Source organism: Streptopelia decaocto (genome assembly GCF_964273445.1).
Source record: "Streptopelia decaocto genome assembly, chromosome: 2".
In the NCBI taxonomy this organism is placed as follows: Eukaryota; Metazoa; Chordata; class Aves; order Columbiformes; family Columbidae; genus Streptopelia; species Streptopelia decaocto.
Genome location: NC_138655.1, coordinates 109,855,019 through 109,867,384, shown reverse-complemented (window position 1 = coordinate 109,867,384; position 12,366 = coordinate 109,855,019). Strand labels below are relative to the sequence as shown.

The 12,366-nt window shown below is 44.0% G+C and overlaps 1 protein-coding gene across 6 annotated transcripts in view; it reads right to left on the bottom strand.

Moving 5' to 3' along the window:
* The window catches only part of CDK13 (cyclin dependent kinase 13), a 47,965-nt gene extending 36,539 nt beyond the window's left edge, over positions 1-11,426 (bottom strand). For all 6 annotated transcript variants that reach the window (XM_082044053.1, XM_082044055.1, XM_082044056.1 and 3 more), the window contains exon 1: positions 10,061-11,426. In XM_082044053.1, coding sequence (XP_081900179.1) covers positions 10,061-11,277 — 1,217 coding nt within the window. In that variant the 5' untranslated portion in view covers positions 11,278-11,426. The remainder of the gene's footprint in view (positions 1-10,060) is intronic.
* Positions 11,427-12,366: the final 940 nt, after the last annotated feature.

The following is a 12,366-nucleotide window of genomic DNA, read 5'->3' as shown; positions in this document are numbered from 1 at the left end:
GTAGTAATCATAGTAACCTCTAAAGTTTCATTTTCACAAGTGTCATTAAAATAAGCTACTTGAAAAAATAATACTGAATACTAAAGGCTGCCACGTTCCTTTTTCAAAATTCTACTGTATACTTTTTCCCCACAAAACCCAAAAGTACCCAACACTTGTTATAGCTACTGCTAAGTAAACATAATCCACAAGTAGGCCTATGCTACACCTGCATCACCTACAAAATCTAAGCTATATACAAAATCATAGCAGGAAAACAACCTAGAATGAGAGCAAGGGGTTGAATCTTAACAGTTAGAAAAGCAAACTTTTACTGTGCAAAAATACCATTTAACATTAATTATTTTTCATTCATTTTTTTTCAAAGTGATATTCTAATTTGTCTAGTAATTCTGTATCAGTTCTTCATCAATTCTTTTTTTTTTTTAATAAAAAAGGAAAGAAATGTCATTGAGGTGAAAGGCATGAGAACAAGTAGCCTAAGTCCACTGTTACCACACACAAACGTTATGAAATAAATGAAATGAAATGTGAAGGTTTTATTTCATTTTACCATACTAAGAACAGCAAGGGTCTTCACCACATTTACATGTATTCTCTTGATTAAATTTTGATGCAAATATTTTCCTTGAATATATCACTTGAAGAGAAGGAAAAAGTATAATCAGGATTTTTAACATGTATTTATTAACTGGATAAAGGAAAAAGTATCAAGCAGTAGCAAAAATAAAACTTCTTGGAAATACAAGAATTTCAGATTTCAAAAGGTAGCACACCAGTGTATGGAGGCTGCCAAAACCTTGGGAAGACAAAAAAATAAAGCCAACTACAACCCTACAACCATTATGGTCAGAACTATCTACCACTATGTAAAATTTAATTTTAGTAACAATTAATTCAGTTTTAATTATCAATACGAGAAATCACACTTCAACTGAACAAATATTTAATATAGTACAATAATGTTTTGATTTTGTGTGCAGTATTTACTAATTTCCAAATTTACACTATTTCCTGCACTACAGAGAGGACTCTTTTCAGTCTTCTTTCTAAAGCAATATAAGAAGTCATTGAAATAAATCAAGATCATGTAGGAGTGGTTCAAAACAATGTGTAGGTTGTTGAAAGAAAAAAAAAAGTGTCAAACCCCACGAGGACAACTCTTGGAAACTAACGCGATTTAATTCTATACCAGGAAGCAGGTTTTATAGATTTTTCTGGCACTCTGGCATGACAGGATAACAAAGACAGAAGGTAAAAATAACAGTCTTTTTTTTTTTTTTAAATAATAAAAAATGAACATTTTTTACCTTTTAATTAAAGAAAAAAGCTTGCTGCATAATTCTGATTTCTGAATTTTCAACCGAAATTTAAGGGTTTGGTTCAGGTCACAAGACACATTCATGTCTATGTCCATTAAAAACCAAATAAAAACATAGTAACAACGAAAAATTCCCTTGAAAACTCACTTCTGCTCCACTATGAAACATGTCAGTAAAGTTATTTTTCTCATTTTTACTGTGGAAATCTAAGTACTAAATCCCATAGAAAATTTTCAGAGTCCTGGCCAAACTGGAGTAAAAGCAAAAAAGTGCAAAGTTCTATACTTTTCTGTACATAGTTATGATGGGGTAATGGGAAGAAAAAGGATGGTTGAGACTATCCAGACAGTACGTACCCTTCAAATTCTAGGCCAGAGCTCTCCTCACACTGTTATCGTACTTTTTGAAAGGAATTTTTATCTCAAGCAGAGGTATACAGCTACAGATCTGTACCAGCTGTAGAATCAGTATAATTATATTTCTCTAACATCAAGATAATAAGGCCCACCAGTCCTAAACTGACTTCTATAAATGGTGCATAATTTGCAAGGATGTCACTGACCTGTCTTGGAAAACATTTGCTTGCACGTTTTGTCCCTAGATCAACTATTTTAAACTGACAGTCACTCCAGTTACCTGTAGAACACAACCTCCACCACAAGGACCTCATTGCAACCTGTACTAAACTTAAAACACACCCTAAAGGTCTCAAACCCAGTTGTATTTCTTTCATAAGCACAACTTCTGGGTTGTCCAGGAATTGTGTTTTGTTTTTTTTTTTTTTTCCAAAAGGTGCCTAATATAAAGAAAGTTAATCTATGTCACAAACAGAAATATGGATCTAATTCCACATGCACTTGGGAAGAGGGCAGCACCTTAAAACACTACAGTTGCTGAGACATCATGCCTGATCATAAGATAGATTTCTGTTCCACTTTGTTTCAAAATAAAACAGATTCATTTAGATCACTACTAAGGACAAATTGAGAAAATCTGTTCAAATGTTCACCTGACCAGCTACCATAACTTGATAGGGAAGAGGAAGTTTTGAAAAGCTGGGACAAAAATAACCTAAGTCTTTACACCTTCTTCAAAAACAAACAAAAGGAAGCCAAACATTAATAGTGGTTTGATGTACATATTTTACCAGCATTCATCAAGAGAGTCTCGGATGTGAACATGGATGAACAAGCTCAGCAAAAACCCAACATTCTCCACCCCAGGTTTCACACCCCAAATAACAATAGCGTAACTTTCTCATGTCAGAATTTCACCCATGTGGGAAAGAGAAAATACACAAGTTTCAGTTCCAGTACAAACTACAGCCCTTAGCACCAGATGAAAATTATAGTAGCCTAGTTATGATATTTGTTGTAGAATCACAGAATGTCCTGAGTTGGAAGGGACCCACAAGGATCATTGAGTCCAACTCCTGTCCCTGCATATGACAACCCCACAGTTCACACCATGTGTCTGAGGGTGTTGTCCAGTCTCTTCTTGAACACTGTCAGGCTCGAGGCTGTGACTGCCTCCCTGAGGAACCTGTTCCAGTTGACTGAGTATAATTTCTGCACTGGTTTAATTTTTCCAAAAGTTTTTATTTATTTTTATGTCGGGGTGGGGGGGAGGGAGTTGTGTTACATAATGCATGTCTGTGTTAATAATAAACTAGAACTTCTTTTGGCATCTCAAAGACCTTTGTAAGAATCCCTTGCTGTACCTTGTCTGCTCGACTAGACCCAAGGGACTTACACCGAAAACATTAACACTTCCAACTAAACAGACAAATGCTGAATCTTAAGTAAAAGGCAGCTTTGTCAAAGTGCTAGTGATTCAAGTTACAGCTATGAAATCTGGTGTTCTCATAAGCCTAATGATATTTTCAAATATTCAACTATCACTGTCTTTCATCAGTTCAAAAGTCCCAAGAAAACCTTCCATGCTAGACAAAACTTATGTACATATTTCCATCTATAAAAATGCCGCAAAAACAAAACTATGGACATTTACAAGCTTTCCCTCAGACTGTATACTGACTGTATACTGAGAGTGGAAGAATACTGCCTTATACATAACAAAACCAGCCAACTCACTCTGTTCAGAGCTAACACTCATTTGACATAAAAGATGAAGTCACTGCAGCACAGAAATGGGCTCACACAATAGCCAGTGTCTGCGGTTTAACAGGACACTAATATTTTAATGGGATCCTGAAAAAAAAAAATAAATCAGGATATCTGAAATACGCAGTACTCTATAAATCTTCCAAAGATTTTGGTTAAATGTGTGTGCATGCATACGAACATATATAAGCATAGATGAACATACATACATACATACGAACATATATAAAATGACATTATCTGACATTCATTTGCCACTAACTATTTTGTCTTCAGTTAGGAATAAATGGGAACAAAAGAACAGTGGCTATGACTGCACAGAAATGTGTTGCAAATGGCAAACAAATCCAACAAAACAATCTGGACCTTTTTTTCCCAAGCCTGGAGAGATCAGTATACTAAAGCCAAGGGCCACATCCAAACCTCCCAAACCAAACACACCAACATCTGCTGGTAACACACACAGGGAGAGACTATAGAGAAGTCACTGTTCCAGGTAAGTTTCTTCTGATGCTTCTTCCCAGAATTTCTGCCTCATTTACAAGTACCTTTGCCATACCTATCCATTAACAGTCTTCTACAAGCACCTTGAATTCATTTCACACAGCTCTATATCTCTACAGAATGGAAAAGTGTCAGACTCCATGATATTCATAAAATAACTTCTGAACCATATACAAATTTTAATAGGTTTTTATACATGGGAGGGGGGGGGAAACAAACCCCCCAAAAGAAAACTGATTTGCCAAAAAACCCATAACTATCAGCATGACTAGCCTGCATTAGAACTAAGAAGTTCTTTGTATAAAGCTTTTTTTTTTCTTCCCTGGAGACAGCAACAAAGGAGACTAGGAGCACAACTAGATTAGCTGCAAAGGGAAATTGAAGTAATTACATAATGTTATGTCTAGCTATAAAATGAAATTGGAAAAAAAAATAATCAAGATATTATCTGCAAAACACATATAAGAGGCAGATTTAAAGAAATGGACAGAGGAAAAAAGCACTAGTAAGCAAGTCAACTCAATCAAAACTCAACACTGCTTTCGTCCATTTTTTAGAGCAACAAAAAGAATGCCTTTCTTTTACCTAGCACGCCAGATTTCATTGAACAAAACACCATCCACTTTTTTCTCTGCTTAATAAAATGTACTTATTCACTGCACAAACACCTACTTAAGACATCAAAGTATCATTAGTTACAAGTTTCAAAACTATTACAATGTTCCCCCTTTTCAAAATGCAACATTGTATTACACTTCACTGGTTAACTTATCAATTACCAAACAGGAGATTTATTAATGAATTTAACAACAACAACAACAAAGGTCTACTGCTGTATTATCACTTATATTCTCAAGCACGGAACGATATAATTCCAAAGAGTAACTGAAAGCTTGAAGTGCTATATTTTACCATCTTGATATTTGAAAGCAGAAAGGAAAGAAAAATTATCGTGTTAAACATGGCAGATTTCAGGAATAGGGGTCTTACTCAGCTTGCATGTTTTTTCTTGTCATGCAACTTTCCAAGGTGCTTCTTTCTTTCCCATTCCAATCCTCCCTTAATTTTAACACACGCACACACACAAACACAAAAGGCATTACATTTTATTGACAAATCAGAACAGTCACGTGTTATCTTCTCATGTTTGTAAACTTGAAAACCTCTTTTCTTCTTAGCCGCTTTAGGAGCAAGCTAAATCCAACATGCTAGCAGTCAGCTACATGTGTTACCTAAGCACAAATACTATACTCTGAATATATCAGTGCCTACAGAGTTGAATAAGGGAACTCATTGTCAGTAACTTTTTGACAAGACACAAAACAAAGGGATTAATAAGAATAAAAGTGGAAAAACAAGAAACTGAACAGACCAAAGGAGGTTAAAGCACTCAACTATAGCCCAGCTCTTTTTTATTAACCACCACTGCAGTGCTGACTAAGCACGGCCATCTTCCCCTGCATGCTAAGGTCACAGTGTATTTGAAAAAGGAGACCTAAATTTAATCAATTGGCTTCACTGCCGATCTTCCAAGACATTTATAATCACTCAGTAACACAAACCACCATGACAAAACAGTTCATAGTATAGCTCTTCCATGTTGCACTAGCAGGCTAAAGTGTAATTAATTTCTTTAAGCCATAACATTAATAGTGCTCTCTCACTTGATACCTTATAATTAATTAATTTTATTTATTTTCTCTAGCCCCTAGTTGAAGGTTATATTGTAAGCAGCTTTACAACCAACCACCTATTCAGCTGCTTTGTGCAGGAAGACTACATAACTTGCCTTACCAATTCAAACTGTAAATCTTTAAAAGGGTGTCCAACACATACAGTACTAGAATACTGAAAAGTTCTGACATTAATTTTATTTTTCTTAAATCTGCTTTATAACCCTATATTTTCAGATGAGAACTCTGCCTACAAAGAAATCAACCAGCAAGAAGCCAACTCAGGTGCCGTGTTCTAAACACATCAAAAGTCGTTTTTTTCAAATGAGATCTGTTCCCACAACAAGGAAAGAAGCAGCGTGATGAGGAAAATGAAAGGCACATCAACATGGTTGGGCAAAAGGCAAAGTCCACTGCCAATTAACAAAACATATCTTAATAAATTCACAATATGTACTACAGCAAGAGCCTCAATACGCACTGGATAACTTAAAATATTCCAAACAGTGAGAAGTTAAGAGTTTCACATTTCAAATTCTGTAAAATACAGTTGTACTAAACAAGATTAGAGAGCTTTATGTAAAACAAAACAAACCACACAACAAACAACAAAAACCGCCACACAAACTAACAAAACCTACAACTATTTTCACCAAACAAGGGGGAAAAAATATTTGAAAATCTTTCTTAACCCTTCAAGTCCAAAAGTAGTACGATTACTGGATTCAAAGTTTGTTGTTTTTTTTTTTATTTTATATCAGCATATGAAACAGCATCTTCTCCATGAAGTAGGCAGTTACTAGCTAAATAAGCATTTACGTATTTACCATTTCACCATTTTCCCTATGTTTGTTTTGGTTTTGTATATAAATAATTCATATTTTGCAGAGCCTCACTACTATGGACTAGCTACAGCTAAGAGTACCAACAAGAAAAGCAATCTCATATTTTTCCTACAAGCAACATCCACGCACACAGTAGTACTAGGCTAGTAGTGCCCCACCCACTTAACTTTAATCTAGGCAGATAGGTAGGTGTATCCAAATTTGGAAAAATGTGATTACTCATCTATACAACTAACTGAATTAAATGTGTGATCACATAGCATATGACCTGACTGAAGTTATAAAAAATAGTTCCTCTCTTCCTACAGTTTCATCCTAAACCAGTTTCCAAAGACAGACTGTGAAAGCTTATTTTGTCAGCCATGAGGTTTTCTTTCCCCCTTTTTTCCCCCCTCCTCTTTTTTTTAGTATTTTTTTTTTAATCCAGTCATTTTATCAGTAGAGAAATAAATACCTCATACTTTTAGTATTATGGAAGAATTTCCTTTTTGAAAATGTGCATGTACTACTTTAGAACAGCTGTGTTACTATCCACAAGAAAATATGGTAATACAAATCCACCAGCAGCAAGTAGTTTTTTCCAACAAGTGAAAACAGCTCACACCATCAGTTTTGCCCAAAACAGACATCTACTGCTGTTATAATGGAAAAGGTAATTAGCCTACCATTCAAAGAGCATTTTCCAAATGTGGAACGCATACCTAGTGTCTTTGCTTCTCTTCAGAACCCATATCCAGGCAACATCACCAAAAGACAGCAGTCAGAGTCACTACTGCAATTCAAAACTCAACTCACAACAACTGCACTGTTGTTGCAGCTTGAGAAAACCAGGGATTCAAACAAGTGAAGCTGACTTCACTTGTTTCTCTCCACCTGTTCACTAGAAGTTTCTCCCTAAGCAGCTCAGAGACCTATATGAAAAAATCAGCACTCTAGACATGTGAGTTTTCCAAACATGCTAGAACCACTTCATTCTCAATTTCTACATACCAAAATAATCAGGTAATTTATATAACATCATAGAAGTTACATATATGAGATATAGAATGAAAAGAGCAAAAAGACTTGCAGCCTGGAATGCTCAGTCACACACAAATTTCTTACTGTGTTGATACCATTACAGCTGGATACAAGCCCAGAGTTAAGTCTTTAAATCATCCAGATGAAGACAACAGGTGCAGTAAGAAGCTGTTGCCTTCATGAAACCGTAACATTCTATCAAGTCTAAGGCCACTATACCATGATCTAAACAGCACAACAAAAAATTTTCAGTGTTGTGGATGCAGTATCACAGAGTGAAGCACCAAAACTGATTATGACACAGTTTTGAACAGTTAAAACAATGTATAAATGCCTCCCATCTTTATTTCCCTACTGCCACTGCAATACACATAATGCGTAATAGCTGTATGGGAGCAAAGATACACCAGCCTGGGTTTCTCCATACGAGGTGAACATTATGAACAACTGAGCTTATCTTCACACTTTGGTTTCTTTCCTTTTCTGTGAAAATGAAATTTTTACAATGAATGTCACATTAGGACAGACGGATCTTGCTTTCCACATATCGCAAACTCTTCACTAGCCATTCTAATCTCTCTCTAGTAAACCTGACAACCTGCATTTGTTAACAAAGTAATTTATCTGTATACATTTAAAGATGAAATGCAAATTACAATCTAACTGGAGGAAGGAATGTGTGAAGCAACAAAGCTAACTCCTAGGAACCGATCTGCAGCTCAAGAAAGATTTACACACCACAGAGAGAATATAAAAATCAGGAGATTTAAACTCTCATGCTTCAAATCACAGGCCCAATAACAGAAAAAAAAAGAAACACAACACTCCTACGAATCTTTATTCTGTAACTGTCCCCTATACGAGACTTCCTGTACCTTCCACTACAGCCCTATCAGCCAGTGGGTAAATAAGGATCCTAAACTACCTGGACCATTAATCTGACTCATACAGCTAATTCTTAAGTGCAAACCTAGCATATATGATTTTGTTCACCATTAGTAGCTTTCTTATTCCAGGATACAAGCATCTACAGAAAATAATCCGATTCATAGCACATTTAAATCAAACCATGTAAATAATATTCTCACTATTCTATGACACAAATAATCTTGAAAGAATATCCTTAACCACTCCTAACAGGCCCTCACAGAACAATAACAATGTGCTGCTTTTCAAAGCACTCACAGTGTTTTCTGCTTGAAACACCCTATTGTTTACAAAATTATGCCATGCAACCATACCTTAAAACTATCACTATTTTTTTTCCAAAGGCACCTTTGTTCTATCCCTCTGAACAAAGTAGGACACAGTTTTGTTACTTTGCTCTTTAAACAGCATTCGATGCACACTCAGGACAGCAAACCTGACCAACAGACAGCGAAACAGGAATGGCTTCAGCATCCTCATTGAATACACTATGAGATACCCCAAATGGTAACCCACAAAAAGTGCTCATTGGAAATACCAGGGAACAGTTCTCAGACAAGCCACCAGGTAATGTCTTGTAAACAAAATTCTTGCCAGTGGAATGGCAAATCACATGATATATTTAAAACTGAAGTCCAGATGTGGATTTAAGGAAGCCTATAAGCAGCAAGGCAACAGTACGATACCAACGTGGGCAATAAATATCTTCACTTACAAATACCCACTAAGCAAATACTTTCAATACCCAGTGGTTTTGCTTCAGCTTTAAGTATTTCAAGAGCTTTAATTCTGCAACACAGTTTGTGTCTGCTTAGAAAGATACAGCCCATGTTGCCTCTCCATATATAATATAAAAAGTCACAGCAACGCTGACCTTTATATTCTAAGCTCCCACTAACAGTAGCAAAAATTATTTGCAAGTACTTGTCAAATATATAGAAATATATAATCTTACCAGGAAAAGCAATTACATACATTTTCATATGTTGTGTAAAGCACAAAAGACAGTTTAAAAAAACCTTGATGTTAGCTCCTTTTCCTAGCAAAACAGAAAATCTAAGTCTTTCTATAGACCTCTAAAAAGAACATGAAACACTTGTAACACAAATTGTCTGCCAGCTTGTTTGCTCTTCAGATTAGCAGGCATTAAACCAAACACAAATATATTTAACACGTATCCTTTCATCAGGGGAATAGGATACATAAGAATGTACCTGAGAATCTCTACACTTTGCAAGCAAAGATTTAAAAACCAAATCCAGTCCTTCAGAAAACTTGTCCTCCAAGAAGTATTTTCATTCATTCTGATCTGGAAATGTTCTCATTCCCTTTAATACTTAAAAAGCCTTTTTCTAGATAGGTGGTCTCCCATAAACTAGCCACAGAACTGTTACAGGCACCTGCGTCTCGCTTTGTCCCCCAGACAGGACAGGAAGATCTTTGTATGTGTCCCACTCCCCTTCCCCCCACCCCAGCTATCTGGCAGCAAGAGGGCAAGAAGGAGAGCTTTTGTTGCTAAATGCAAGCCTCTCGGGCCTGCTCTCCAGCCCAGCCCCAGCCACGACTCCCCTCCTCCACACACCGATCCCCCCCCTCATCCCCGTTGTCCCTCCTTCCCTCCCTCCACCCACCGTGCCTGGACTCACCGGATAACGGGGCTGTAGGGACTCCTTGACCGGCGCCAACTGCTGTAGGGGCTGGGTGAGACATCCCCGCCACGCTCATAGGAGCTATGCCGGCTGTAGCTGGGGGAGCGGCGGCGACTGTAGGGACTGAGGGGCGAGCGGCCGCCCACCGGGCTGAGCGACTTGCGGCTCCGCTGGCTCTGCGAGGAGCGATGCAGCGGGGGGCTGTCATCCCGGCCGGGGCTGGGGGATGAGCGCTGTCGCCGGTAGGCCTTGGGTTCAGGCTTGTCATCTCTGTAGGCCTTCGGCGGGTCCTTGTAAGCCGATGGCGGCTCCTTGGCCGCTTTAGTCCAGCTCCGGTGCGCTTTGCTCTCCCGCTCTTTCCTGCCGCTGCCAGGTGAGGTGAGGGAGCCCTTCCTGCGGCCGTCGCTGCCGCCGCCGCTGCTGCTCTTGAGTCCCTCCCGGTCCTGGCCTCCGCTGTGATTGTGGCGGCTACGGGACTTGGAGGAGGACGAGGAGGCCTCGGCTCCCCCGCGGCCCGCGGACGCCCCCTCCTGCTGCGCCTTCTCCTCCCCCCGCCGGCGGTGCTCCCGGTGCCGCTCCTTGGAGCGGCCGCTGCTGCCGCGGTGCTCCCGGCGGGACCGGCTGCTCCGCTCCGCCTCGCCCCTTTGTCGCTGGGTCCCACCGCCACCGCCCGAAGAGGAGGCCGGGCTCCCCCCGCCGCTGCCCGCGCCGCCGCCGCCGGCCGCGCCGCCGCCCACCAGCCCTTCGGACTGGGAGCTCACGTCGTCGTACTCCTCCACCAGAGTGCTCAGCCCCGCGCTACCGCGCCGCTTCTCCGCCTCCTGGGTCCCGCCGCCGCCACCGCCCCCGCGGCCCCGCCGCCGCTTGTGCCGGGAGCCCGTGCGCCGCTTGCCCCGCGGCCGCTTCCGCTCCCCCCCGTCCCCGCAGCAGGAGGAGGCGCCGGTGGCCGCCAGGAAGAGCAGGGACTGCGGCGGCAGCGGCGGCTGCAGGAGTGGGGGCTGCAGAAGGGGCGGCTGCAGGAGCGGGAAGAGCAGCGGGTGAGGGGCCGGCGGCGGGGGGGGAGGCTGCGGCTGGGCCGCGAAGCGCTTCCGTCTGCGGTGATGCAGCCGCTTCTTGTCGGCCGCCGCCTCCACCGCCGAGCTGCTGCCGCCGCCGCTCCCCCAGCCCCGGCTTCCCCCGCTCCCGCCGGCCGCCGCGTCCGAGGTGCTCGGCATCGAGCTCACTCACGGCCGAGGACGCGGCCTAGGGAATCCGCCGCCGCCGCCGCCCTCAGGGCGCTGCCGGCGCCATGGAGACCCGGCGCCGCGCAGACACACGGGGACACCCGCCGGCCGGCACCGGGGCCTCGCTCGTTCCCTCGCTCCCGGGGCCCGGCCCGCCTCGCAGCCCGCCCGGCCGCGCCGCCTCACATGGGGCCGCACCGCCACATAGGGGGTCGCGCCGCCCGCGTTCGGGCTGGGGTGGGGGTCGTGGCGAGAGGCGGGCGCTGGCCGGTGCGGCGGGAGCCTCCCGCGGACCCGGCGCGGTCTCCCGCAACGCGGAAGTGTCTCCTGGCGGCGGCCTGCTCACTCCATCCCGGGCCGCGGCTGCCTCGTCCGGCGCCGGGCGGCGCTGCGCGGGGGTGCGAACGCCGAGCGCGGGCCGCGGGGCCGCCGCTTCCTCCCTCGCCTGCTTCCCGGCCGGGCGGCGGGGTCAGGCCGTGCCGGGCCGCCTCCGGGCGGGGTGTCCGAGGCGGCGCGCGGCCCTGCGCTGGCCCCGAGCCCGCTTACCCTGCCCGGTGGGTCCCAGGTGCCCGGTCCCGAGTCGCCGGCAGCCGGGAGCGCTCGCGGGGCCTCTGCGCTGCGCGCGGGTGACACACGCATACACACGCACCGGGGACACGGCCCGGTGGCGCGCGGCGCATGCGCGGGGCCGGCGGCGGAGGTGGGGGCCGCGCCCCGCCAATCGCGCGCGGGCCCGCGCCCTCTCCCGCATGCCCGGAGCGAGGAGCACCGCCCCACTCTCGCGAGAACTGGCACCCCCTCACCCCCCCCGCGCATCCTCCTGGGAGGCTCTCGCGAGATGACGCTTCTCGCGGTCGCTGTACCGCGCTCGCGCCGCGGGCGGAGGGAGGGGGCGCTTCCGGGCGCGGGGGTCAGCGGTCTCATCCGGCCCAGCGGAGCGGAGCTCTCGTAGCGGCGGCCGCTCCCTCTGCTGGGGCTCCTCCCGCTCTGCCCGCCCCGACGCGCTCTGCAGGCCGGAGCTGGAGCGGTGGGACCGCTCGGATGGGGTGGGGAGCGAAAGGGGGCGGTTAACGAGGCGCC